Source organism: Naegleria lovaniensis (genome assembly GCF_003324165.1).
Source record: "Naegleria lovaniensis strain ATCC 30569 chromosome Unknown tig068, whole genome shotgun sequence".
Taxonomy (NCBI): domain Eukaryota; phylum Heterolobosea; class Eutetramitea; order Acrasida; family Naegleriidae; genus Naegleria; species Naegleria lovaniensis.
The window spans coordinates 53,328-79,915 of NW_025407890.1; the positions used below are offsets into that span (position 1 = coordinate 53,328).

Sequence of the window (26,588 nt, forward strand, 5' to 3'; positions counted from 1 at the left end):
ACACAATTAGGAAGAATTTTCGAAAGCGTAGTTTCCAGTCGATCATCTGACATCTTCTCAGCAGCCAAGGTTGTCAAATGTTTCATATTTGTACCAAGAAGCATGATGTCATGGTAATGACTCGGTCATATACTGACAGCTTGGTCAGTTTTCTCAAATAGGGACTGTTACAGATGGCATACATTCCCTCATCAGTAATGCCATTGCAACAAATCGATAACTCGGTCAGTTGAAAAGTGGGACAGTTGGCAATCAATAAAATTCCATTACTCTCAATGTCACAGCTTGTTAAAATTAGAGACTTTAGCTTTAGGGATGATGTGGTAAGTAATCGTGCTCCTTCAACTCCAATGCTATTGCATTCTAATGACAGGTGTTGCAAACAGCTACGAAAAGTGCTCGAGACCAAATATGCAATCCCTGTTGTGGAAATGTTGTTTTCGTCAAGATTGAGGCTTGTCAAATTTTTCATATAATCACTCGTACAAATGGCGTGAATTCCTTCATCACCAATACCACAGCCACACATGGAAATATTCTTTAAATATTGCATGGTTTGACTTGTTGCGATCAATTTTGCTCCTTGAACTTCGATACTATTCCAGTCAAGATTCAATCTTGTTAGACACTTCATGCTTGAAGTGTTGCTGGTCAAATACGAGACAGCTTTTTCAGTGACATCATTGTCCGACAAATCCAAATCTGTAACATTTCTCATACATGCACTTTCACAAAGAGCTAAAACACCCTCATCCGCAATGCTGTTAGATTCAAGAGCTAATGTAGTAATCTGTGTTAAATGAGGACTGTTAGAAAGCAATCGAGCTCCAGTCGTTCCAATACTACAGAGTAAGAGATTCAAGTTTTGAAGATTATGTAAAACGGTACTGTTTACAAACGCTGACAAACCTTCTTCACCAAACATGATATCTATCAGCTTTAACACTGTTAAATTACTCATTGAAACGCCATTGCTAAGCATTATTATACCGTTACTGCTCACTTTAGATCCATTTAAATCTAAATGCTTGAGATTTTTGATTTTGTCACTGTTACAAAGCTCTCGTATAATGTCATCTCCAAAATCAGTCAGTAAGCGTAGCGTTCGTAATTCTTTCATGTTGTCACTATTCGCAATGATGGTGGCAAAACTTGCATCAATATTTTTTGTATTGAACCAACTATTGATATGTAATGTCGTCAATGACTTGCAATATCCTGAAGCAATTTCAGAAATTTCTTCTTTGCCAAAAATAAAGTTTTTTAGGTATAACGACTTGATATTGTTAAATTTGTTACTCCTTGAAATTACTCGAATGATGTCTGCACTTTCGTCTTTTAATGTGCCTATAAAAGAGAGTTCTCTAAAGTTGAGCGTGTATCGATTGTTTGCAATGGTTTGTAGTTTTGAAAGAATTTCATTGATGCGACAGTGCAGTGATAAAGACATGGGAATCAAAAGTACTTTTTCATACCAATATTTTGAAACTCTCATGAAGGTGTGAATGAGAAAACTCTGATCGAGAAATGTCAGAATATGATACAACATATCATCACCAAGCACATGATCCAATCTGGCTGGCTGTGTTTCAAGCATATTGTCTTTCATCATTAAATTTGAGGATGGTTTTTTCTTTTTGGTGATATTTTCATTGTTCATGAATGAATTTCCTTCTTCTTCTTCACTTAGAGAATCTAATTTTCTTTTGTTTGGTTCACCAACCAATTTTTAATTTCTCGTCTAACATAATTGGTTGCAAACAAAACGGACAAGTCCTAATATCATTCACTTCTTGTTTTGTATTCAAGTTCTTCATTGCCATACGGATGAGCTGAATTTTGGCTTCTTCCAGCATACTCAGTGTTGGCTCTGATGACGAGTTTGCTTCAAAAACTGTTGGTGTTGCGAGACAACTTTTGTCTTGAAGCATTTTTTTTGCCAAGACGCTTTCAAAAAAATGCCGTAACTGGTCCTGTGGTGGCTGACGAAAGTTGGTTTCTACGCCTTATCTCGAGGTGCCTGCGAGAGATACCCAAGTCTCCTACGGGAGCACTTGAACGTGTTGTATTCCAAGAATACAATGTGTTGTTACAATTTTTGACAAAGCCAAGTTGCACAATGTAGACAGGGTGATCGATATTATGGCAAGCCGGCAACTGTCTTGCAAATGAATCGAGTCGAGATGCTATTAAAGAAACCATCAATGATGGTGGTCATAGGCTCGACAACCTTCCTGCGGGGTAAAGGTAGATTCTCGGTATCGACGATGTACGGGCTATGGTGGGGGTGGCGAGTAATGAGCAATCGCCGGGGAGCCTGAATGAACTAGCAGCGTCATGATACACATTTAAGATTCGGAGATGTTTATAGATTCAACGAAGGTCTATGGGACCTGTGATTTGAATCTATATAGCTTAGGGATTTGCGTGCCTACTCTATGAAATCAGTGTTGAGATGAACCTGTTATGGGAATTCTGGGGGTGGTCCGTGCTATTCACTGAAATACGGCAGGGCAATAACTCCACCCTACATCATAGATCTCATTAACGAACCTACGACACCGGTTGGAGGGTATCTATCATAAGCCTACAAAGGGCAGGTGGGAGTCTTACGACGCTAATGTGAAACCACTACCAATGTAATGCTGTGACAAGAGAGGATCGCAACCATGATCCGGTTTCCTAAGGTGAATAATAAATTTTGGGTTCAATTTTTTTTGCCAAGAGAACAGTTGCAGTTTATTGAGGTTTTCTCATAGTTACTTGTGTGACCAAATGTACTGGAAACTAAATTCTTGCTCCATGATCACTCGCTCACTATCGTTCATCAACGATCTAAAAAGTTTATCCAGTACTGATTTGTTGTTCTTAGTGATGGCTTCGTGAGAAAAAGGAGCGTTTGCAAGGTCTACAATATCAATAATGAAAACTTTCAATTTGTTGTCTGAATTGAGATAAAAATCATCAAGCTTCACTGAGTCTCTTATACACAGGTGATGATTATCCAACTTGGAGAACAATTTAGCCAACTGCTTACAAATACATTTTCGATCGTGGACACTCTTATTAACAGCAGCTTTTTTCACAGTCTGGAATGACACTAATTGCTCCTTATTGAATCTTACCAAAAGATGTGCCTGATCTACTTTCATTTCAATTATTCCAAAAGAATTGTCGTCGATAAGCGCGCTACAAAAGTGAAACGAATCCAAGGAATCTTTGAACGTAATTTCAAATACATCTGAATCACGCTTTACATCTGAGTTAAGGATCATTTGTGTCTGTTGAATTGCGTTTTGAATATCGATCCACAGCTTTACAACAGTTTCCTTAAAAGAATACGCTTCGTTGAGTGTAAAGTCTTTCGCTGTCAATTTTCGAAAAATATCTTCCTTTCTTTTGTTACGTTCTTCATTCATAATAAAAAATTTTTCGCCTAAATATTGCAAAAGTTTGGCAGCTGTCCCTTTTTTGTCAAAATTTTCCAGAATGTAGTTAGTAAGTCCTTTAATATCCTGAGTCTGAAGCAAATGATTCTCTCTACTCACTTCTTCCCTTGATATATTTTCAAGAACCGATGACAATAAGGTGATAACTGGATCACCAATGAGCTTGAATAATGATAAATCTAACTTGCAATGAAATACCTTTGAAAGTATTGATGTTATATCAAAATTATGATCGACAATATTATCCTTATCTAAAAGATCTTTCATGACATTACGGATCAGCAACATAATACTCTTTTTCACTTCCTGTACAACTTGGTCCTTAATGACCTCTTTAACAGAATCAGACATATTTCTGTTCGTGATATCAATTTCGCATGATGTGAGAGCAGAATATACTTTGTCAACAATTGAATTCTGTTCTTTTTGAATTTCTTCAGACAAACGAGATGCAAGGAATTCAATGCGATTGTCATTCAAGACCAAAGAAAGTGTTTCTACAATCTCCTCTACAAGAAAATTTTTGTCTCTTGAAACAAGTTCAAATATTTGTAGCATATCTTCAAGTGACTCGCTCATTTGTTTCAAAACTTGAATTAAATCTTTGGTCATATTTGATACAATTAAACGTTCCACGCCATCAGTAAATATCTTCCAATATTTACAAGTACGTCCATGAGCACGTTTCTCTTGTTGAATCTTACTTGTGACAAAATAGAGGTGTTTGGAATAAATTGATAAATTTTGCTTATAAATATCTTGACATTTCTTGAACTGCTTTGTGGGAGTGGCTTTGTGAGGGTTTTTTTTGGAAATAGCAACATGAGGAATCGTATCAATTTGTGTCACTAGAAGTAAAAGCTTATCACTGTCCAACAAAAAACGATCAGGGTCCATTGTACCATCTTCGCCAGTTCTCAGCATGTCAAGGAATCTATGGTCATCGTTTTTAATTGCACGTTGAGAATGGAGGACATAAATAAGAAGATCCACTGTAGGAAGAATCTTACAAACAGTCTGATCGAGATGCTTCATTTCATTTAAACCAGGCGTGTCAATAATTGTTAAATTAAGATCTTTCAATATTGGAATTGGTGCTGTCAGCATAAAAACAAAAGGCGTTGCCTTATCTCTATCCTTCATTTTTGGAAGTGAATCAAACAACAATTGGCTAAGGTCTTCGATCGTTTCGGTGATAATTGGTGAGGCAGCTGTGGTAACAAGATCTGAATCAACCTTTGTGAGAGAATATTTTTCTCCATACTTCAAAATATTCATATGGAAAGTACATGCAGCATCTTGTGACGGGAATAAATCACATTCGATCAAGGTATTTGATAGAGAGCTTTTTCCAGCTTTCTTTGATCCCACTACCATTAAAGTCAAACCTTTTTCATAAGATGGTTGTTTTGAGAGGTCGTTTCTCAAGTAGATGTTGGCTTCTAATTCTGCCTTTCTGTTTTCAAATTGGGTGAGTTGTTCGTATCCAGATTGTTTAATGTTCACAATGGATTCAAGATTAGATAATGAATTTCTTCCTTTCACAGAGCTCGCTAGAAGAGATGAATTAGATTCTTCTTCAGCTTCTTCAAACGGTTGAGAGGAGATCATGACTGTTGTTGGTACAGGTACAAGAGAGAATTATTTTTTGTTGTGGTTGTCAAATACATGAGTCAAATCTGGACCCAAAATGATGAAATTCGAAGACCATTTGTGGAATTCTGTTTGCTTATGCAGTGACATGACTGACGTTAGACAGGTTCTCATAGCTTCAATTTAGTTTTCCCTTCTCCTTTTTTCATTCTCAATCACGTGAATACAATAATAATAATAATAAATAATTATACATAATTTTGACAAAATCAAAAAACAGCCATCATGGACGAACTGCTGAACCCTCTCTTCGAGTCATTGGTTCATCCTCTCTTTACCTCTTGCAAACAAGAAGACCCCAATCTCAAATATGACATGCCAGTAATTATTGTGGCTGGAAAGAACCATGTCGGAAAAAGTACCCTGTGTGCTCATCTCATGAATGAATTTAATATTCGTCCAACCGCATACAACCTTTCCGACGACGTTGAAATTGAGGATGAAGAAGACTCCAACGACAGCAGCTGCGATGATCAAGACGAGGACGAGAGTTTCTCCAGTAAATTTTTTCAAATCTCTGTTCCGGGAGAAGTTCAAAAATATTTCATCCTCTACAAGAGCCATCATGAGTCTCCTCTTCATGCCGTAGGAAATTCTCATCCATCGTCATCATCATCGGGTGCACGAGGTCGAGATCAGGAATTGTTTTATATGGAGGCCTTTCAAAATAATGACGATCAATATTATCCAGTGGGTGCTGTTTATTCGTTCCGTGAGGTTCATAAGATTAAGAGTTACCTTGAAAGGTTGGACTCGGAGTCGGTTTCCTTAGTAACTATTACATGTCCCAAAAGCTTTAGCTCTCTCTTAAGAAAAGGAATGATGTTGGTAGATTGTTGTGGAAATGAATGTGATTCTTGTACGAGAGACAAATTTGATCGTTTTATCAATCATGGACCACTTCCATCATCGGCTCGTAAGATTATCCTTTATGTGGTTTCTCGGGATACTATTGGATCCAAAGACAAGGTGTTTCTTGAATCCATTCGAGAACATGAACCTTTTTTAATTGTCAATCAAGCCGATGGTCTCAAGGATCTGCAAGAGGTGAGAAATGAAGTGGAAGCAAAATTAGAAACGTACTTCCACGAGTCATGTCCACATTATTTACAACAACTGAAATCAAGGATTTACTTTCATTCATGTATCGATGATTCTATAACACACAGAGTGTACATGGATATATTCAGGCAGGCTGCAATCTTTGCATTGAAATCATTGGAGCAATTTGCAGAGAGTAGAAAGAAAAGTTTATTGCGAGACATTGATGTCATGAATGGAAGTGCAACCACTGAAAAGACTGAACATGACTATTTGCAATTTACTCAAAAATTTGACCAAATGGTACAGGATCAAATCGTTTATTGTAAAAGCCATATGGAATCCGTTGAAGTGAAGGACATGATTAAGAACAAAGTCAAAACAAACTTTGAAAAATTGTTAGAGCTTGATGGAGAAACTTTCACAGCCACCATTTCTACAAGCAAATTGCTGGACAGAGAAAGCAAGAAAATCAAAAAGTCTACCATTGGTGCTGAATATCTCCAAGAAATTTATCGATATATTGACAAACAAACTTGGTATGAAATATTGAATGAAGTTCAACACATCACACTTCCATTCATCAACAATACCTACACATTGGTAGGCCAATACTTCAAATTCGATACAAATTTGACCCTTAAACAAGATAAGGAACACTCATTTACATGGTCTGCTGTCAATTACATCATGAAATTAACTGCCACCGTAAGATATTTGGCGGCCAAGTTTATACAGCGTACCTTATCAAGTGACAACATCAAACACATTTCGCAAGATCATATTGAGAACATGGATTGGAGTCAAGTTCCTAGTGTCATCGAGTCGTTGATCAAAAACTTTCAAGCAGCAGTCACAGCAAAGGCGAACGAAGAGAAACAACTCGTTCAAGAAAAATGTAAAACAAAAATTCTACATGCTAGCTCCTTATCAGAAAAACATGTCGATGGCCAAATGAATAGTCTAGCTTTCATGATGCATGTGGGAAATGTTGTGAATTTGATATCTTATTATAATTTTAAAGAACAGAGAATTGACGGTTCTTATCTCAAAATCATCAGACATGTCGGAGGAGGCAGTTTTGGAAATGTTTATCATGCAACCATTGGAAAAGAATCTGTGGCAGTCAAACACATTGAAAAAGAGAAACTTAACGATAACGTTTTTCATGAGATATATAATTTAATGACTTTGAACCACAACAACATTGTGAAAATGAAAGGTATTCTACTATTTAGCCAACCTGGATTGATATTGGACGGAGAAGAGACGAAAGTGAATTGGAATCGGTTGTGTCATAAACAGGAAGACATTCATTCTGTGCTGATCATTATGGAATACGGTGGAGAAAATCTGGATGTTTATTTAAAAAAGAATTTGTTATTGGACAAAAAGACAAAACTTGAAATTTTGATTCAAATTGGCGAAGCAATTCTCCATTGTCACAACCATGAAATTCTTCACCGTGATGTCAAACTGAACAACCTTCTAATAGACAATAATTCTGTTGTGAGACTTTGTGATTTTGGATTTTCCAAAGCTCTCTCTTTTGCAAGCGGATCCTTTCTTGGGACTAGTCCTTTTCCTCCTGAAATGAATGCAGGAAACACTTATGGAAAAAGTGTAGACATCTTTAAATTTGGAGAAATTATTATGAGAGTTTGGAATGGGGATACAGTTTCTCCTACCAATACCAACCACCCTGTGAATGCTCTGGGAATGCAATGTCAGGATTTGTTACCTGAAAAAAGACCGACCATGGAACAAGCTTTAAAAAGACTTAAAACTATCCATGAAACGGATTACAGATAAGCCAATATTTGAAAGTGATATTCGAAAATTAATCTCCTTAACGTAACATGAATTGTACAAACTGTTCGTCCAACTCGACAAAAATAATTAATACTAATTCTACCTCAATTATTTCTTAAATAATTATTCTACCTCAATTATTCTCATAAATCCATCAAAACGAAGACATTAAAAGGATGAGACAAACAGTGATCTTGCTGAAATAATCACCACAATTCTACTCCACATACTTCGAGTTTGGATTTTGAGAAATTTCCAAGTTGACAAACGCCAATACTTAACACTATTAAATTTTAAATACTCTCTCAAGCTCATCCAACGCTTGTTGATAGGCATGCCATTTCTTTTGTGTGCCATCTTTTCTTAAGAGAAATTCTGGAATGAAATTCCAGCCATGAAATACCCTCTCATAAACTTCTCCATAGAATCTGTATGGCCTTGAATTTTGTGTATGATTGAGTCTATTATTCTCCAACTCTTCATATCTAATTCGCATAGTGTTCATGAATTGTTCCATATCTGCAATATTTGGGTCGTATTGTGCTGCAATTAGCATGACAGATCTAGGAAGCATCTCAATACTAGCATAGGAAGGAGAAAGTAATGGATCTTGTAGTAATTTTTCAATTTCCTCCTGTGACAACATTTCACACTCCACTCGTTCAATAATAGCTTGCAAATAAGCTTCATAATAGACACATCTTTTGAGTGGATTCGTTGTTTGAAATGTACTTTTTGACTGAGATGTGAAATTCATAGGTGGGTAGAAGGAAATTAAACACTCCAAAGGTATGTTCTTAGATACTATTAATTGAGCAAGACCAAACGCTAAATTACCTCCGGCACTAAATCCACCTACTGCCAACTTGGTAAGTCTGGGATTTTGTTCATTCCCAAATTCTTGTAAACTCCATTCTACAGCGTTCAAACAATCATACAAGCCCTTTGGGAAAGGATATTCTGGAGCTAATCCATATTGAGGTGCTACCACAATACAATTCAGTTCCTGAGCGACTAAATCACAAAATTCAGAGCAGTCTTCCGGATATCCAGAAACAAAACCACCTGGGTGAATATTAATGTAGATATTTGATGAATGATTATTGGTGTTAGGAGATGATGATCGTGGAAAATATACTAGAACTCGTTGTGCTGTTTGTTCATGATCATAACGATTCGGAATGAAATATTGTTTGAAGTGATAGGCATTGGGACTTTTGAACCGAGCAATATAATACGCAAGTGATCCTACCAAATGTCGGTTGAAGAACACTTTGGAATGAAACCATAGTCTTTGAACCATTCCAATCATTTTTTCTTTCAAAGAATCGGAGGTGAAATTTCATTCATCATCATCTAATCATTTTTTCTCGTTCGTTTTCAGGACATCTATTGTTGCGTTGGTGCTCTGTCATGAAATCACTGAACTATGGTGTCTTGAAAATTAAGGCATGAAGACTAGTTGTTGAAGACTGTGAGGAAAGAAAATATGCAAATATTAGAGAGAGAGAATTCTCTTGATGTTATGCAGTATAGGACCTGTCAGCGCTATGCAAGGCTTTAAAGATAAAAGTTGTGAGATTTGAGTGAACAAATAGAGTTCTTTCCAAACTTTGACACAAATATCTTGTACAGAAGTTGGGACAGCCCTTAATATCATTTTCATTCAAGCTACAAATTCGTTCAGTTCAATGACACAACAAAACATTTCAAAAGTAACGATAGATTCGAAGAGAAAGATGAACATTCAGTGATCATCTGTATGCAAGAATGCTCTCTTATAAACTTGGAACCATGATCAGTGTGTTGACAAACCAGCATGCATTATTATACAAAAAAGTAAAAATTTAACGCCATATCGAAATGCTCTAGGTCAAAAAATCCTTTTCCGAATTTAGAAATGATTAATGATAACGGAAATGAAATTCAATATAGAAAAATTATTTTTCCATTCATACGCAACGTTTATGTACATGAAGCATACAAAAACGATGCACGAAAAGCCACAGAGATGTTTTGGGTCAGACAAGTTTGCCATTCTTTCACTTGTCAAATATCGATTTCGTAAATCAGATTCATTATAAAATGCTCAAACTCAGCATTGTTAACTTTGTTCCAAACTCCACCATCATGGACTCGTCCTCAACTGACGCTGCATCGTCTTCTCCTCTCCAATCTTGCAGCCAAGCAGCTAAGAAGCACCACAACTCTTCTCGTCCCACCATGGTGACCTACTTGACCGATTTCACATACCGTCCACAAACTCCAAGTCTCAACAAGTCCATGTTCGATGGTTCCAGTGATCTTTCTCATCTCTTTACCAATTTGAAAAGACCTTTCAAAGTTCGAGTGTCCAAAAATCATGATCAATTATTATCTTCGTCATCAGCAAATATTCCATCGAACAGAGTGACAACAGAGAAAATGAACACCGAATCCAACAATGGCATGCAATCAGAAATGATGCTCAGAAAAGGCATTCAAAAACCAGTTCAATTATTACGTAAATCGAAATCAAAATGTAAGAGAGCCATTTCTTCGACTGCCTTGTGGTTCTCCTCCTCAATGAATCATCATGCCATGTCTTCCGCTTGCTTGGAACATCAACAACAACAACCACATGCACCCATGCAACCATACAACAACAACCACCCAAACTGTGCTGGTTTTCACACCACAACCGAACCTTTTCCAAATCTAGTCTCAACAAGTACAAATATGGTCACGCCCAACAAATTTGAGCCATTTACCCCTCAAACCATTCACATCAACAACAATAAGGAGGTTTTGAACGTGCAGCCAAGAACCGAAGCGTGCTCTTCACCTCACCACTTGGTAACTTTAACACATTCTACAATGGTGCATCATTCCAATGTTCCAACAAGGAAGGGAAGGACATCAATTTCCATTCAAGAATTGTTGAATTAGTCAGCTGAATAATACCTCAAACACTACTGCAGTTCCAATAAAAAAAGGTCCATTGAATTATTATTCTTGAGAGGATGCAAATGCATCTGTCATTTCGTTGTTGACACGTTTTCATTTAAGGACACATCAGCTCATTTCCAAAAGCGCCATTCGATCTACAGGGACCTCACAGGATTCTTTGCAATTCTTACGCCAAACAAACAAGCACCTTTTCCAAAAATGTTCATAAATACCATCGCCGTTTCTTCTGTGAAGGGCTTTTTTCAACAATCTTCATTCCATTCTTATCCAATACAGTCGAAGGTGACCCAAATTGTTGTACATCAAAAAAAACACCTCGTATACTCTCGCTTGGTCGCTCTCAATATGAAATTAAGCATCATTTCGTTCATTCCAAATCATAGAACTAGCACTAATTCTCCAACTACAACAACCGTGGATGGAATGAAAAGAAGCAGTAGGAAGAAGCAACAGAAGATGACCATGATTTCGTATCGAACAGAGATCCAATCCATGCAACCTATGAATCCCTTCGATGGATCGACGGACATGTCTCACTATTTCAACGCTGCATGCGGTAGTGGTGGTATTCATGCTTCACCATACATGGTCAATACTTTGAAAAGAAAAAAGTCAAATTCAAAAACAACAACAACGACCACCATGACTTCACATGCTGTACAACAGCATTCATGCCATGGTGAATCGTCCTCGAGTGTACATGTTCCACCAATGTCTACACGTAAAATTCAAAAGAAGAAACATCGTCCAAGTGATCATTGGATTCAAGTTCAACAACCCATGATGAAAATTAGTAATGACCATCATTATGCAGGTCCACAACAACATTCTTCCTCATGCATGGAGTGTAACAGTGCATGCAGTAACAGTAGTGAAGAGAACTCTCATATTGTTCACACAACAACAACACCATCATCTGAATCCTCACATGCTACATCCTCTTCTTCTGTAAATGTAACAAATCAAACCTCATCATCCGCTACCATGCTTCATGAAGGTACAACATTCAAAGGTCAGAAAATTGTTCGAACATCAATATCTATTCAAGAATTGCTGAATACATCTTTTTGAACAGGAAAATTCGCCACTTTGACAGCGTCACTTGTAGAAATATTCCATGGTTTCTCCTCCTGTCCATTCATCCTCAATTTGCTTGTACAGTAACGGATCAATGATTTCCTTTTGTTTTGGGACAAACTTGACAGTTTGAGTAGAATCAGAAGAACTATTCACACACTCGTTTGGGGTGACAGCAATGTTTCTATCATTGGCCATGTCGCTCGTTTGTGAAATGAATTCCACATTCTTATATTCATCCGTCATGGTACAGGAAAGAGCACGAGCTATTCCAAACACATCAGACAATGCACAGTGAAATGTGTTGAGAGATTTTAAATGGAAATGACACTTCTTGTCACACGCTTCGGAACTGAGCTGTTTCAATAGATCATTCAATTTTTTCGAAGAGAGGGCTTTTGCAGTCGATGAGGCGACTTCAAACGTTGAGGATGGATGGCTGGATTCAAAATAAACATTTCCCTTCTCATAACTCGTGACAAAATCCTTAATGTCATATACTTGAGGAAATTTCAATTGTTGATAACTTGTACTTTCCTGAGTGAGAAAATGAAAGGAACAATTTTCAGCGTGCGGGGCATGGGCAATGAGGAGCACTTTTGACAAGTCAATGAAATGCTTCGTATCGTCATGATTGGTGTTTTGGCTCTTCTCACATCCCAAGAATTTGAAAATTCGTTCCAATAAAAGGTCATAATTTTTGGAAAGGTCGTCAAAAATTCGGAGTTCCTGATACGAAGGGAAATGCAATGGAATTCCATGAATATTTTGAGAAGTATATGCAATGGTTTGGAAATCGCATGGAGGAATGTATGTAGGGCATATAAACGAGTGGAAATGTTCTACAATTTTGAGTTGTTTCAAACAAAATTTTGCAATGGCAACTTCACATGGAATTTTATGATATTTTCCCAACACCGCCATCTGTTGAGTCGAGAATGGTATTTCCATCGACAAGTGTCACTTGAATATTTCACTTACCTCAAAATCAACAATGAATACGTGTTCCAACGAATCGAATATTTCATATGGAATGAATGGATCCGAATCGCCATCCTTTTTCTTTTTCATAAAATAGGTCAATTCTTGAAAAATATCAAATGAATAGACATGAAAACGACCATGATCAAAATAGATATACGCATGCTACAATACTAGCAAGTACTTACCTTGATCTGTCAATAAATCACAATGCAATACATTTCCATTGAGAAATTGTCCATCTAATTTTTGAATACATTCTCGAACATAACTCTCTGTGCTGTTGGTATAGCTATTAATACCATTTTCATCACTAGATAGAATCTCCTCCTCTAATTCAACTGCAGCAAAATTCAAAGGTTTTTTATGTCGAAAAGCAATTTTCAATCGACAAATATTAATTTCAAATTGATTTTCTTTAAAAAATTGATGATGGACATCATTTTGTCTATTACAATAAATTCCAAATGATCAGAACACTCACCCAATGCTGTTTTCAATTTTGCATTTCCGTTATAGAGTTCGGAATCAAAGCCTTCTACTTTAAATAATAAATGTCTTCGTCGAGTAAATCCATTTTGTTTATATTGAGAAAGGATGGATTCTTGTTGCGTTGATTGGTTGTTGTCATTGACACCTTCTTGATGACTAGTATCCACGACACGATAGCTGTTGTCGAGCATTATTTTTTTAATTTATTTGTTTGGAACTGCAAATTTGCTGTCAATTTTTAGACACAAGAATTCCCAACTCGTAAACAAATTAATCTTGTTGAATTGAATGAGGAAATTTAAATAGATTGGATATCCTCCTTTGACCCTGGTTAATTAAATTACCAAAGGGTCATTTGCGAACACAACTCTTTTGTAACAATGCCACTTCTTCATTCAAGGTCAGTTGCCTCTTATTCCAGCTGTTCAGCCATGTGATAATTTGTATTTAAAGAACTCTTTGAATGGTTATACTTACCAAAACCCTCCGATGACACTCCAACAATTAATTACACACCAGTAGGGGCCTCCTTTGCTTACTTGAGAATTAAGAAAGGAAATGTCATTCAATAAGATTGGCAAAAAGAGTCAACGAATCCTGACCCAGATCCACTCGGAATTAGAATTGTAATTTTCCATCATCAATTGGCAGTAATAAATAGACAAGTACAATTAAAACATAACACAAAATGAGCACATAATAATATCATCATGATATCATGGCCTCTGTATGTCGTCAGTGTACGTCGAGTCATTAAATTTCTCATCAAGGACACAAAAAGATTTTTTCAATATTTTCTTTAAAAAAAATATGAGTGCTCGCAAAGCTGCCGATTCAATCATCCTCACACAGCTCAAGCAGCTCGGATGCGAGGTGGATGAGGCCGTGAATGACTTATTGGATGTAGATAAATTTTTATTGTATAGGGCTACTGTGATTTGCTTGAGAGCAATTTCAAGAGGTAATGGAAGAGAGCCGGAGGATTTTCCAGAAGAATTACCTGCTGAAATCAGTACATGTTTTAGAACTTGTAATGCTTTGACACAATCCATCAAGGTAGGTTGATCGTACGATGATTTGTAGAATATATTTTGTTCTGTTTTATAATGTTGATTTTACATCAATAATCTTGAATTTTACACCAATTATCGGAATGTAATTTTCATCATGATGGCTCCATTATTTTTTACAATCATCAACTCTATAGGAATATGGATTCAGAGGAAATATTGCCTTCGATCAATTTTTGTATCCAAATGAAATGGTAACACGTCAAATTCTGAGTTGGCTCGTAGAACAAGCTCAATCTTTCATTACAGAGCAACAAAAGGACAGTAACAATGAGGAAGCTACAAAAAGACAAACTGTACAGGCTCGCATGAACTCTGTGCTATCCTTCTTTGTCAATTCTACTTGGACTGTGAAAAATCAAAATGGTACAAAGAAGGTGTCTATTGACGTCACTTCAGCAACAAAGAGTTGGGACAATGAAAGAGTACGATGGGAAAGCACTCCTGTTAACACTCAGTCAAGCATGAATGCGTTCTTGTTGAACGCTCTTGATAAAGGAGATTTTTCGGATGTCACTAGAGACACAGCAGCAATGGAAAGTCTAAAGTCAGCATTCCGGGTTGGCGGCAATTCCAATGATGATCTCTGTGAAAAACATGCCTTGCTGTACTATAAAAATTTTGGGCCCTATCTTTCCGAACAAATAGAAGCTAAAGATCAATTAGCTTCAACAGTTTTTGAGGAAAACGCCAGAGAAATTTTAATTCATAAACAACGTGAAGATGAATGGAATGAATTGGGTATTGATTCAGGTTTGACTCGTGAAGAGTACTTTAAACAAAAGAATCAAAAAATTGAAATGACAATTTCTGAAGTTTTGAGAGGTGGCTCAGGTAGAACTGGTGTTGAAGATGACGGTTCCAATAATGATGGAGATTTGCCATCACTTTCAGATTTACTGCAAAGCTTGAAAAATAATAGAAACAATGATGCCTCTTCAACATTTGCCAAGAGAAAATTATTCGAGAATGATACAGATGTTACAAAGAATTTGCTAAGTACAAATCCTTTGGCGTCGAAAGATAAGAGTGATGCAAGCATCGAGGAAGAAAAAAAGCGAAAAGAGGAAGAGAGACAGAAAGAATTGGAAGAACTGCAAGCCATGCTCGACAAGGTTAATACCAGAATTGACCAAATTCACAACACCAAGGAATCCCTAATGGCTCAAGTGAAACAGACTGAGGAGGCCATTTCCGAGGAGAAACAACGAAAGAAAAAGTTAGAAGAAGAATTCACTGTTGCTAAAACGACTGCCGTCATTTTGCAAGACAAGGAAAAGAATATTAAACAACTCGAGACGGTAACCTCACAGGGTGCTCAACGATTATTAAATCTTGCCACAGAATGGGAACAACACAGAAAACCATTGATTGAACGATATAGAGCACTTAAAGAGAAGATGAAGGAACAAAAAAACGAATACAAGGATTTACTCAACGTTTCAAAAGACCTTCGTGATCAAATGAATGAGCTGATTCACTCCATTAGACAAAAAGAGGAGCTAATCACAAAAAAGAAGCAAGAATATGACGACATGCCAAAAGAAACCGACCGAACCACATACGTGACTCGTATTTTGGATGTTGTGAAGAATATTGAAAAGCAAAACGAAGAAATTAGCAAAGTTCTCAACCAGAGTAGAGAGTTGAATCAAGCTGTCACAGAATTGACTTCTAAGGTATCAAGAACATTCCAAGAAAATGAGGAGAGCATTTTCAAAGAGGCTCAAAAAGATCCAGAATATAAGCAACTCTATAAGGACCTTGTTGAGATCAGAAGTTTGTTCGAGGCATTAATTGAGAGTGTTCAACAAAATGGAAAAGCTCTCAACACGATCAGAGACTTGGAAAACCAAATTACCACCATTTCAGAACGTAATGATACTCTCAATATTGAGAAGGTCACTACTGATTTACAACTCATTCAAAACGAAAACTTGAAATTACAACAACAATTGTTAGGAAAGTAAACGTATGAATGTCAACGACATTTCATCATGTATTTGTCACAAGAATGCTAGCTCCTTAACATTTGAATCGGTTTATGAAAAATTAATTAATTAATAATTAATATTGGAGCAACCCGAACCATGGATCTTGCCAAAATGTTTCTTTATAATATTGAGTTGGGTCACAACATGACGACTCGTGAAGCGATCTTAATTTCGGAATTGATTTTTCATTCTTGGCACTTGTATTTGATCCTTCCAATAATTTATTAAACTTCTCTCGTGTCCGATTTTCAAATAATTCTTTTCGTTCTTCCTTTCCGAGTTGTTGTTGAGTCAATTTTTCTTTTTTCGCTTGTTGTTTTTGCTCTTTTCGGAGTTTTCTTAAAGCATGTTTATCTAAAGGTTCAGTAACTGTTGTTGTTGTTGTTGTTGATGGGAGTTGTTGTGTATCTGTCGACGGTGATGAGCTTGTTTCAAAAGACATTTTTTTAATCTTTTGTTACCAAAAGTAATTTTGTTCATTACTGAATTGAACCATTTCAAGCTATTTTAAGGTTTTGCAAAGTGTGAAACAAAGTAAATTGGTCGTCACTGTCCTATGTGAACTAAGATGGCCTCAAGTGCAATGTTACACGTTGGAAGTCACAACCTCAATGAACAACGAACTTTTTTAAATAATTAACAATGCAAGAAATAGTTGGAATTGTAAATTGACAACCCACAAAAAATAACATGACATTTCGTAATCTATTGTTTTGTTCAAAGCCTTCTCCTTCTCCGAATCCTTTCATCCTTCCAGCAACAACAACCAATGCTAATAATAATTCATCTCAGGAAGGAACCAACAAGACTTCTGAATTTGATCAAATTCCAGATGAAATGTACCGAATTATTGAAGAAATCATTAATAATTGTGATGAAGATATATCTGATGTACAGTATCATTCAAAAACGAATCAAGATGATGAAAGTATGATTCAAGACTTTGATGATGAATTTTCAAACAATTCCGATGATTCATCTTCAACGTTTGGCAGTGATTTCACTGTTCCAGAGCCAAGTCAAATTCTTCCTCAACCACTTCATCATCAACAAGTGGCAACACATTTAATTACAAGTCCTGATGGCTCTCTTGAATTTGAAATGATTCTTCCACTCCGATATGAACCTGTCAGAGATGAAAGTACTGGTTGTGTGAAAATTCTTGGACAAGGTGGTTATGGAGTGGTGATTGCGTGTTGGGATAAATTTCGTCCAATTACATCCTCCTCCACAAATTCATCAACAACAAGTCAGAGTCCACCCTATCAAATGGTTGCTGTGAAGAAAGTGAGAAATGTTTTCGAAAGTGGAGCTCCCTATCGAATGTTAAGAGAAATTAAAATTATGAGACATTTGAGACATCATGAAAATATTGTGGAACTAGTGGATGTCTTTATTTCGACTCATTCAAGAAATGTGCCATACTGTTTGAAAGAACTTCAAGATTTATATATTGTGATGGGATTAATGCAAGATGGTGATTTGAAAATGTATTTAAATCGGCTAGGAAAGAAAAAGCAATGTGTCTCGATCGAATTTGTGAAAAATATAATGCGTCAATTAGTGAGTGCTATGGAATATATGCGATCCTTTGGTGTGTTGCATCGAGATTTGAAACCTGCCAATGTATTGGTACAGACCCATTCTACTCGTGAAGCGAATAATGACGAACACGAAGGCAAGGACCTTGTTCATGTGAGAATTTCTGATTTTGGATTAAGCACAAGTGAAACCGACCATCCAGGACAATCACCAAATTCCATGTACGTGGTCACACGTTATTACCGAAGTCCTGAAGTCATTTTACAATATGACACTCAGACCAGTAGTGTTGATTCTTGGTCTCTAGGATGTATTTTTGCAGAATTACTATACATGTTGGGTCCTAAACCTATTCGAAGACCTCTCTTCCTCGTTCAACAAAGTGGTCAAGACATGAAAGGCATCATTGAGCATTTAAACTTAATCACATGCCTTTTAGGAAAGCCAAAGGACCTTAACGATATTAAGGGCTCAGATGGAGCTCGTGAATTTTATGAACAACATTTTTATGAATTCTCTGAAGAAGGTGTGGATTTGAAAGCCATCTTTCCATCCGCTCCAGAAGAAGCTCTTGATTTACTGAGAGAATTTTTGCAGTGGAATCCAGAAAAACGAATCACATTTGCCAATGCATTGTGCCATCCGTTTTTGGCTCAAGAAGAGGATGCGAGTGTGGAAAACATGCACCTATCCTCATTACATCTTGATGCTGTGAATCAAACTCGTTCAACTCATGATGAAAAGAATGTTGAAACTCATCCTACAGCTTGTCAACAACAAACAACCAAGCCCGCACAGCATCATCGAATTGAATTCAATTTCCAAACGAAATGTGATGCTACAACTCTTCGTTATTTGTATTACAAGGAAATGATGTATTTCAATCGACGAGTGGTGTTGATGAAAACTCAATAATTTTCTCACACATTTTCTGTTGCGCATGGTTGTATTGAAAAATGCCAGGGATCCAAAAATAGCAATGGATCGTTTCATGATGTGACACACAAGATTTTGAGTTCTCAAAACTTTCAGGTCACCATTAGGATCAACATGTTGAAAATTTGTTGAGGGTCGTGATTTTTGATCCGATTTCAAACTAGAGGCGTAAGCGATGAGACATGATCATAATCGCTTCATTCTTTCTTCCTAGCTTCATATTTTAGGAAATCAGACTCTGAGTTCAATGGACCTTGATCTAACTCCTTTTGTTGTTTTCAAGATTTGAAAAAAAGTACAACAACAACCACTCATATGAAGCAACAATTACAAGACAAACAACCACACAGACACGATCCATCGCATGTGCCATCATACATGATGCTTCGAGAACAAGTGTTGAATCTCCTCAGAGAGGCCAATCATGACCGCCGTAACGAATCTGCTGATTCAATTCACACTGTAACAAACTCGAGATTGACCTGGATGAACAACATGACTCAATGTTGTGAGCCCATGTTTTTCAGACTTTCTCAACCACAGGACTGCTTGACACTTCATCAGTTATTGAACTCTCAAATTGGACAAACTTGTCATATTGTGGATACCATGCGGCTCCAATTGAAAGATTTGGTGAAAATGGAAAATCCTTCTTTGTTTATCAATTCAACGTTCTCTGAGCATGCCAATGATTCACAACAAGAAGCACTTTATTCTAGCAAAATTTCAGAGAAATTACAACATGTTTCATGCATGGAAGATTATGGAGTTTGGGTTTATTATCCTTGGAGAAATGTCTTGTGTCACTTGTTGGACGAGGAAGAATTTATCAAAGTTAGAACGATCCGTAATGCTCACAAGATTACACTCGAAGAACAAGATGAGTTGAAACGAAAGAAAATTGGAGTTGTGGGTCTTTCTGTTGGACATGCCGTGGCTCTTACATTGGCCATGGAAAGAGGGTGTGGAGAATTGAGATTGGCAGATTTTGATACGTTGGAGTTGACCAATATGAATCGATTGAGAGCAAAGGTGTACGACTTGGGCCTTTTGAAGGTAAGTGGTTGAATAGTAATTGTGTTTAAGTAGTAACATGTGTATTTTATATTACTCATGCAATAGGGAGTGATTACAAAACGAGAAATTGCAGAGATTGATCCATTTCTTAAGGTGGTCATCTTCAATCAAGGCATCAATAAGAAAAATATTTCACAATTTCTTGGAGTCGATGATGAAACCAATAATAACAAATTAGACCTTGTCATTGATGAGTGTGACAGTTTTGACATCAAGGTTCAATTAAGATTACACTGTCAAAAATTTGGAATTCCAGTGGTGATGGAAGCAAGTGACCGAGGTTGCTTGGACATTGAAAGATTTGACCTTGATCAGTCCTATCCAATTCTGCACGGAAGAATTTCACAAGAATATTTGAAACCCGATATGGATCTTGATGTAGTTCAACGAAAAAAGTTGATTACTCAATTCTTGGATCCGTCACAAGCATCTGAAAGAGGTCTGAAATCATACCTTGAAATTGGAAAGACTATAACCACATGGCCTCAACTTGCCAGTGATGTCTCTATGGGAGGTGCAGTAGTGGCCATGGCTTCACGAATGATTTTGCTCAAAATGGCCATTCCTTCCCAGAGAAACTATCTGGACGTATCTTCAATGATTCAAGCACATCAACAACAGTACGCTGCATCGGTGTGGATCGACAAGATGAAACGGATTTGGTTAATGGCTAAATGTGTTGCAAAATCTCTGAAATAAGTTGTGTCACATTTTTCTGTTGTAAATAATTTAACTTGTTGATCAAAGAGTAAAATATTAGTACAAAATCAGTGTCTATCAATTACAAAAATATGCTCTTTTGGAAATCAGACTTCTTCTCCGTTCTGGACTTGACATTACTTTGATCATAGTCCTTATTTCTGCCTCTTAATTGGTTGACTTTATAGAGCTGATCACGGTCTTTGGGAATATAGGCGGACACAACATTCTTTTCTGGGGCCAAGCTTTTCCAGGATAAGTATTTTGGAGGTTCTCTATTGATAACAATCTTTTCTTTCTGTTCCTCTTCATCTTGTTCCTCTCCGTTGTCATTTTGAGTTGCACTAGTAGCTTGTTTTTCAAGTGCCTCTTTGATCAACGCTTGGGCTTTTTCCTCTTCCATTTCATCATCAATTCCGAGCTTCTTTTTCAATTTTGCCATTTCTTTTTGTTCCAATCGTTTCACATGCTTGCTCTTCTGGTTCTTCTTTTTATTTTCCTGTTTTTTCAATTCCTGATTTTTCTCCATTCGTTCCTCTTTTTCTTTAGTGTTAGATCGTTGATCTTCTTGTTTTTCTTCCATTTTGATTTCCTCGTCAAATGTTTCCCATCTTCGTTGTTTATTGATCGATTGTGGAATAGCATGATCATATTTTCGAGATGAACTCTCCTCGTCATCTTTATCTACATCCACCCATCGGAAATAGACTGGAGTCACACTTTTCGCATCTCCAAGATTGGAATTGTATTTCAAAGTTTGTGAAGTTTTGACACCAAATCGACCTGTGTTTCGTTGTTGCATTTTTTTTTATTTTTTTTTGTTAATACATTAAGTTCACTCCGTCACCAAAAAGATCACGTTAGAGTTCAACGAATACTCAATTATCTGAAGAATGATCAGTTGTTTTTATCAGTTTCTTTTCGATTACTACTGGTTGAAAATAGTTTTGAAGCGAGTCCAACAAATTTTCAAAAAATTATTAGTATCGTCATGTTGAAACCCCATAATGATGATCGTTTTCTTGCTGATCATTCGGGTAAGGACTCCTCGATAGAAGTGAGTACCATTATGGACGCACCATTTCTCTCTACGCCACAAGAGAAGGACAGAAACGACCCAATAACAATTTCCTTTCATCACGCCTCAATGAAGAACGAGGTAGAAACTAGTAGGGTGGAGTCATCCAATTCCCGAAAGAATCAAGAATGGCTGCCATCCTCAACTATTATGAAAGGCTGTTTTCAACCGATTGTTTTTGCAGCTGTTGCTTCTTGTTGTTGTTTTCTATTGATCCTTGTATTAATCATATTGACTTTCATCCATCCGAGTCGTGAAGACTTTCTCTCATCATCAACCATACAGAGGTCATCACCCCTTAATAGGAATTCATTATTTTCAACATCATTGTCAAGGAATCCACACGCAATAAGGAGTAGGAAAGTCCGAAAATCTTCTTATGGAGATCCTCAACCACTCGATCAATACGATGATGCCAGCAGCTCGACATTTCTCACTTCATTGGTGTGTCCCTTCTCAATTTATGGCTCTCAATGGTATGAATATTGGAGCAATCGCAACAAATCGAACAGTAATCATTCCAAACTTTTCTCCCAAACGGAGGCAATTGTGAATGAATATTTGCCCCTGTACAATCAAACAGAATGGGTATTCAAGTTTCCCAATCAATCGAGCCCTCTTTCGTGCCCAGCAATTACTATTAACGAGAGGAGCAAATCTGTTTTGATTAATTATCAGTATGATGCAGATGTTTCTTTCTACTATGGGAATATTGAAGCTTATTGCCCTCAAGAGGACTTTCCATATGATTCTATTTGTGACAGGATGTTTTGTTTTTCTCAGGACATGCTCAATGAACTGGAGCAAGCAACTAATGATTCCAAAATCTTTGACTATGGCCTCAACTTGACGTCGCTTCTCGTTAAGGATATTGATTTAATTCCCGAAGGACCTTTGTATACTCAACAATTATCGCTTTCTATCATGTTTTCATGGATGGAGAGCTACTTGAAAGGAGCCAAAATATCATTCAATCCCATACTCTCAGAGTCAATTTGGAACAATATTACTCAGTTTGATTCCAGAATTAGAGGAATATAGCCTGGGTCTTACAGCCGACATTCTTGATCTGTATACGACGTGTAGGGCATGCAGAGACTATTCACAATATCCTGTGAGTGATGGTCTCGATATTTGTTTGAACGCAAATTTGCCATTTCAATGCAGCTATGGCAATTTGGATCGAATAGCTTTGGGCTTTCCTTTCATGAATCAAATCCAAAATTATTATGGCAATTTGCTAAGTAGCTCCATGTGCTACTGCCCTCGACCATATACTGCAACAATCAATTCACAAGGGACAGATATTGAAATTGACACCAAAGCAGAAATGTCTAATATTAAGACAGCCTCGCGGTGTGATAGTTACATGTATTTTTGGTATCCCTTGTACTGTTCTGAAATCATTAATGCTGTTCTTTTGATATTGGAAATGGCGTTGGCTCTCGTCATAACCATGCTGATTTGGCTACCTCTGTTGATACAATTCATCAAAAATGTCATTTTGAAGAGAAGGAATATAACGAGTTTGAAAATTCAAAACATGTGGCCTTGTAATGTTTGGACAATGGCTAAATCAAAGACGCACTCGATCAGAGCTTCAAAAAATGTCTATTACCAAATACACCTTACCAACACCAAATGGGCGCAGATAGTGTGTGATTACAAGCTCAATGCAGCCTCTACACTCCTATTCTCATTTCTATGCTTGCTGACATCATATACTTGCGATTTCTTGAGAAGAAATAGTTCTGAAATATCAGACGTTGTCCCTGATATATTTTTTCTCATTGCCCTGGGAAATTTGTTCATTTGTGCAATACCGATAATTTCAACTTGGATCAATGCAATGAAAAAGAATGAGAATCATGGCATGTCCATGAAAATTAGTATTCCACTTCTAGCTCTTCAATTATTTGGCACAATCCTCACAATATTTGCTCCATTATTAGGGTACTTGTATATTTTTCAAGTGAAGAATGATTACACAGCTCTCTCCCTCCTGTATGGCATGCTGTTCGGAATTATTTTCATGTATCTGGTCATTTTGATATTATTATTATTGTATAGCGTGAAAATGTTCTTGAGATTGCGAGAGTTAATTAGCATTTCATTCTTTCAATTTAGAGTAAGTTTTCACAATGATGAATGGTCCTGTTTCAATATATTTGCTCAAACGTATCATTCGTCATGTACTCCATTCAGTTCACTCGATTTTTACTTGTTGCTAGTATATTATGGATTGGTTTTTTAGCATACTTTTCATTCACATTTGCCGAGTCTTTGCTTTCATTGGCAGAGTGTGTTGTTGCGGAAGAGTTTCCAACATGATGATGAAACAGCAAAATTCGCAAAAGCAGGAGCTCGCTCAAGATTTATTGGACGAGCCCATGAATCAACAAAGAAACGAATTGATACAATGAACACATCAGCAAGATCAATGATTGTGCTCTTTTTCGAATTTTTTAAGAAGCTTGTGATTAACATGGGCTGGCAATTTATTCTCCTATTTCAATGAATTTCTGAGTGATCATAATAATCAATATTTAACAATTGACAAAGCGGCAATGAGGGAGACATTTTGACAAAGTAATCTTAAGCTGAGGATCTGACAGACTACTTGTGCATAAAAAAATCAATTTCCTCAAATTATGGACAATTAATATAACATCATCATTTCTGATATTATTGCCACACAAGGATAATGTGGACAAATTCTTCAGACATGAACTGTTACAGATGGCTCGAACTCCTTCAGAAGAAACATCATTGCTATCAATGGATAGGTCTTTCAGTTGGCAACATGTTGGATTATTGGCAATAACGAAAACTCCACTATCTTCAATGCCACACCTTGTCAAATGTAGTGACCTCAGACGTGTGAATGATGCTGCTAATAGCATGCGCGCCCCAAAAAGTCCAATTTTGTTACGGTTCAATGATAATGATTCTAGTTTGTTACAAAAAGAGCTAGAGACTAAAGCTGCTGCACCTGTGTCTGTAAAGTTGTTATCGTCAACCGTAAGCTCTGTCAAATTATTCAAAAAATCACTGTTACAAATGGCAGACATTCCCTCATCACCTATGTTACAGTTCCTCAAAGAAAGTTTTTTCAATTTTTGCATGGCCTTGCTGGTGGCAATTAATTTTGCTCCATTTGCTGATATTGGATTGCCACTGACGAGTAATACAGTCAGATTGGTCATGTTTGAACTATTTTTGGTCAACAAAGAGATGCCTTGGTCTGTGATCTCATTGCTTGACAGATTTAAATCTGTAACATTTCTCAAAAATTCTGTTTCACAAAGTACTGAAATTTCTTCATTCCCAATATTATTAAATCCAATATCTAATTTTGTAATGGTTGTTAAATGAGGACTGTTAGACAGACATTTAGCAGTAGATTCAAAACTTCAAGATTTCTCAAAATGCTACTGTTCGCAATGAGTTGCACATCTTCAGCACCAAAGCTGTTGAATGAAAGGCTCAAATATGTTAAATTTCTCATTGAAGAACAATTAGTAAGTGTCATCACTCCATCCTTGCTTACATTACAATCAATTAGTTCCAAATGATTTAGCTTTTTGATGTGCTCACTGTTACAGAGTACTCGTATTGGGAACAAATCCAATTTGGTCAATGACTTGAAGCATCCTGAAGTGATGTCATAACATCTTCTTTTCCAAAGTCTGAATTTAGACATAACGACTCGAGGTTAGGAAATTTGTTACTTCTGGTAATCAGCCCAATCATGTCAGCTGATATTGTAAGCTCTTCAGACGCTGAGATACAGAGACTTGTAAAGTTAAATGTGTTTGGATCGGATGTGATGGAATGTAATTTGGAAAGAGAGTGAGCCTTATTATTACGCAGTGATAAAGACATGGGAATCAAAAGCACTTTTTCATATCAATGTTTTGAAACTCTCATGCAGGTGTGAATGAGGAAACTCTGATCAAGAAATGTCAGAAAATGATACAACATGTCATCACCAAGTACATCATCCAATTTGGTGAGAGAGTTTTCAGAATTGTCATTATTGGTGGAGGATTTTTTGATCTTTGTGGAAATTTCGTTCATGTTGGGCTCTTCATTATTTTCTCCAAACAATTTCCTTCTTTCATTATTCCATAAATTTAAACAAATTGAAACATGTTCCAATAATTCATCAACTTGGTAATACAAGCTTTTCGTGTGATGATTCATTTTCTCGACAACAACAATTGGTTGCAAACAAGAAGGACAAATCCGAGCAACATCATCCTCATTATTCAAATTCATCATGGATCTGTGAATCCATTCCACTCTCTTTTCATTCTCTTCAATTGTTGGCTCCGAGCATGCTAAAGCATCACGAATTCGATTCATCATTTTTTTTAATTTCAATTTACAAAATTTCCACAACAAGAAATTCCAAAGGATCATTTAGGATCCTAAAATAATTCAACACTATTCCTTGTTCATCATTCAGACAATGTCAGTGTTCGAATGGAAATATCACTCAATTTCGTATTGTCCACTTTTTCACCAAGTTTTTTGATAAACAAGTGTAAATGAAATGGTCTCGTTTGAAAGGTTCGTCGATAAATAAATCCATGCCAAGGACCCAAGCTGACTTCCTCATTGGAAAACTCCTTCCTATGAACCCAGAATCGAGAAAAGGATTGGTAGTCTCCATCGAGGACTACAGAAACCGGAGGATCTATAAACCTTTCACACACCTCTCCGAAAAACACAA

The 26,588-nt window shown here is 36.7% G+C and overlaps 15 protein-coding genes across 15 annotated transcripts; 8 read left to right on the forward strand and 7 right to left on the reverse strand.

The window, feature by feature from the left end:
- Positions 1-82: 82 nt before the first annotated feature.
- Positions 83-1,931, reverse strand: C9374_013209 (uncharacterized protein; the record flags this gene model as incomplete). Its single annotated transcript, XM_044689061.1, has 2 exons — positions 83-1,695; positions 1,772-1,931. The coding sequence occupies 2 exons, from the start codon at positions 1,929-1,931 to the stop codon at positions 83-85; spliced, it is 1,773 nt and encodes a 590-aa protein (XP_044541932.1).
- An 828-nt stretch (positions 1,932-2,759) lies between these two features.
- C9374_013210 (uncharacterized protein) lies at positions 2,760-5,060 on the reverse strand (the record flags this gene model as incomplete). The annotated part of the gene is made up of 1 exon (XM_044689062.1): positions 2,760-5,060. The coding sequence occupies one exon, from the start codon at positions 5,058-5,060 to the stop codon at positions 2,760-2,762; it is 2,301 nt and encodes a 766-aa protein (XP_044541933.1).
- Positions 5,061-5,327: 267 nt separating this feature from the next.
- C9374_013211 (uncharacterized protein) lies at positions 5,328-7,955 on the forward strand (the record flags this gene model as incomplete). The annotated part of the gene is made up of 1 exon (XM_044689063.1): positions 5,328-7,955. The coding sequence occupies one exon, from the start codon at positions 5,328-5,330 to the stop codon at positions 7,953-7,955; it is 2,628 nt and encodes an 875-aa protein (XP_044541934.1).
- A 286-nt stretch (positions 7,956-8,241) lies between these two features.
- Positions 8,242-9,267, reverse strand: C9374_013212 (uncharacterized protein; the record flags this gene model as incomplete). Its single annotated transcript, XM_044689064.1, has 1 exon — positions 8,242-9,267. The coding sequence occupies one exon, from the start codon at positions 9,265-9,267 to the stop codon at positions 8,242-8,244; it is 1,026 nt and encodes a 341-aa protein (XP_044541935.1).
- Positions 9,268-10,040: 773 nt separating this feature from the next.
- On the forward strand, positions 10,041-10,883 carry C9374_013213 (uncharacterized protein; the record flags this gene model as incomplete). The annotated part of the gene is made up of 1 exon (XM_044689065.1): positions 10,041-10,883. The coding sequence occupies one exon, from the start codon at positions 10,041-10,043 to the stop codon at positions 10,881-10,883; it is 843 nt and encodes a 280-aa protein (XP_044541936.1).
- A 366-nt stretch (positions 10,884-11,249) lies between these two features.
- On the forward strand, positions 11,250-11,975 carry C9374_013214 (uncharacterized protein; the record flags this gene model as incomplete). Its single annotated transcript, XM_044689066.1, has 1 exon — positions 11,250-11,975. The coding sequence occupies one exon, from the start codon at positions 11,250-11,252 to the stop codon at positions 11,973-11,975; it is 726 nt and encodes a 241-aa protein (XP_044541937.1).
- Positions 11,976-12,002: 27 nt separating this feature from the next.
- On the reverse strand, positions 12,003-13,645 carry C9374_013215 (uncharacterized protein; the record flags this gene model as incomplete). Its single annotated transcript, XM_044689067.1, has 4 exons — positions 12,003-12,905; positions 12,963-13,066; positions 13,151-13,378; positions 13,447-13,645. 4 exons carry the CDS (start codon positions 13,643-13,645, stop codon positions 12,003-12,005), a joined length of 1,434 nt encoding a protein of 477 aa, XP_044541938.1.
- Positions 13,646-14,264: 619 nt separating this feature from the next.
- On the forward strand, positions 14,265-16,494 carry C9374_013216 (uncharacterized protein; the record flags this gene model as incomplete). The annotated part of the gene is made up of 2 exons (XM_044689068.1): positions 14,265-14,510; positions 14,662-16,494. 2 exons carry the CDS (start codon positions 14,265-14,267, stop codon positions 16,492-16,494), a joined length of 2,079 nt encoding a protein of 692 aa, XP_044541939.1.
- A 97-nt stretch (positions 16,495-16,591) lies between these two features.
- On the reverse strand, positions 16,592-16,960 carry C9374_013217 (uncharacterized protein; the record flags this gene model as incomplete). Its single annotated transcript, XM_044689069.1, has 1 exon — positions 16,592-16,960. The coding sequence occupies one exon, from the start codon at positions 16,958-16,960 to the stop codon at positions 16,592-16,594; it is 369 nt and encodes a 122-aa protein (XP_044541940.1).
- Positions 16,961-17,208: 248 nt separating this feature from the next.
- On the forward strand, positions 17,209-18,975 carry C9374_013218 (uncharacterized protein; the record flags this gene model as incomplete). The annotated part of the gene is made up of 1 exon (XM_044689071.1): positions 17,209-18,975. One exon carries the CDS (start codon positions 17,209-17,211, stop codon positions 18,973-18,975), a length of 1,767 nt encoding a protein of 588 aa, XP_044541941.1.
- A 336-nt stretch (positions 18,976-19,311) lies between these two features.
- Positions 19,312-20,772, forward strand: C9374_013219 (uncharacterized protein; the record flags this gene model as incomplete). Its single annotated transcript, XM_044689072.1, has 2 exons — positions 19,312-20,052; positions 20,119-20,772. The coding sequence occupies 2 exons, from the start codon at positions 19,312-19,314 to the stop codon at positions 20,770-20,772; spliced, it is 1,395 nt and encodes a 464-aa protein (XP_044541942.1).
- Positions 20,773-20,854: 82 nt separating this feature from the next.
- On the reverse strand, positions 20,855-21,574 carry C9374_013220 (uncharacterized protein; the record flags this gene model as incomplete). The annotated part of the gene is made up of 1 exon (XM_044689073.1): positions 20,855-21,574. One exon carries the CDS (start codon positions 21,572-21,574, stop codon positions 20,855-20,857), a length of 720 nt encoding a protein of 239 aa, XP_044541943.1.
- Positions 21,575-21,763: 189 nt separating this feature from the next.
- C9374_013221 (uncharacterized protein) lies at positions 21,764-22,891 on the forward strand (the record flags this gene model as incomplete). The annotated part of the gene is made up of 1 exon (XM_044689074.1): positions 21,764-22,891. The coding sequence occupies one exon, from the start codon at positions 21,764-21,766 to the stop codon at positions 22,889-22,891; it is 1,128 nt and encodes a 375-aa protein (XP_044541944.1).
- Positions 22,892-23,057: 166 nt separating this feature from the next.
- C9374_013222 (uncharacterized protein) lies at positions 23,058-24,181 on the forward strand (the record flags this gene model as incomplete). The annotated part of the gene is made up of 2 exons (XM_044689075.1): positions 23,058-23,978; positions 24,056-24,181. The coding sequence occupies 2 exons, from the start codon at positions 23,058-23,060 to the stop codon at positions 24,179-24,181; spliced, it is 1,047 nt and encodes a 348-aa protein (XP_044541945.1).
- Positions 24,182-25,759: 1,578 nt separating this feature from the next.
- C9374_013223 (uncharacterized protein) lies at positions 25,760-26,221 on the reverse strand (the record flags this gene model as incomplete). The annotated part of the gene is made up of 1 exon (XM_044689076.1): positions 25,760-26,221. The coding sequence occupies one exon, from the start codon at positions 26,219-26,221 to the stop codon at positions 25,760-25,762; it is 462 nt and encodes a 153-aa protein (XP_044541946.1).
- Positions 26,222-26,588: the final 367 nt, after the last annotated feature.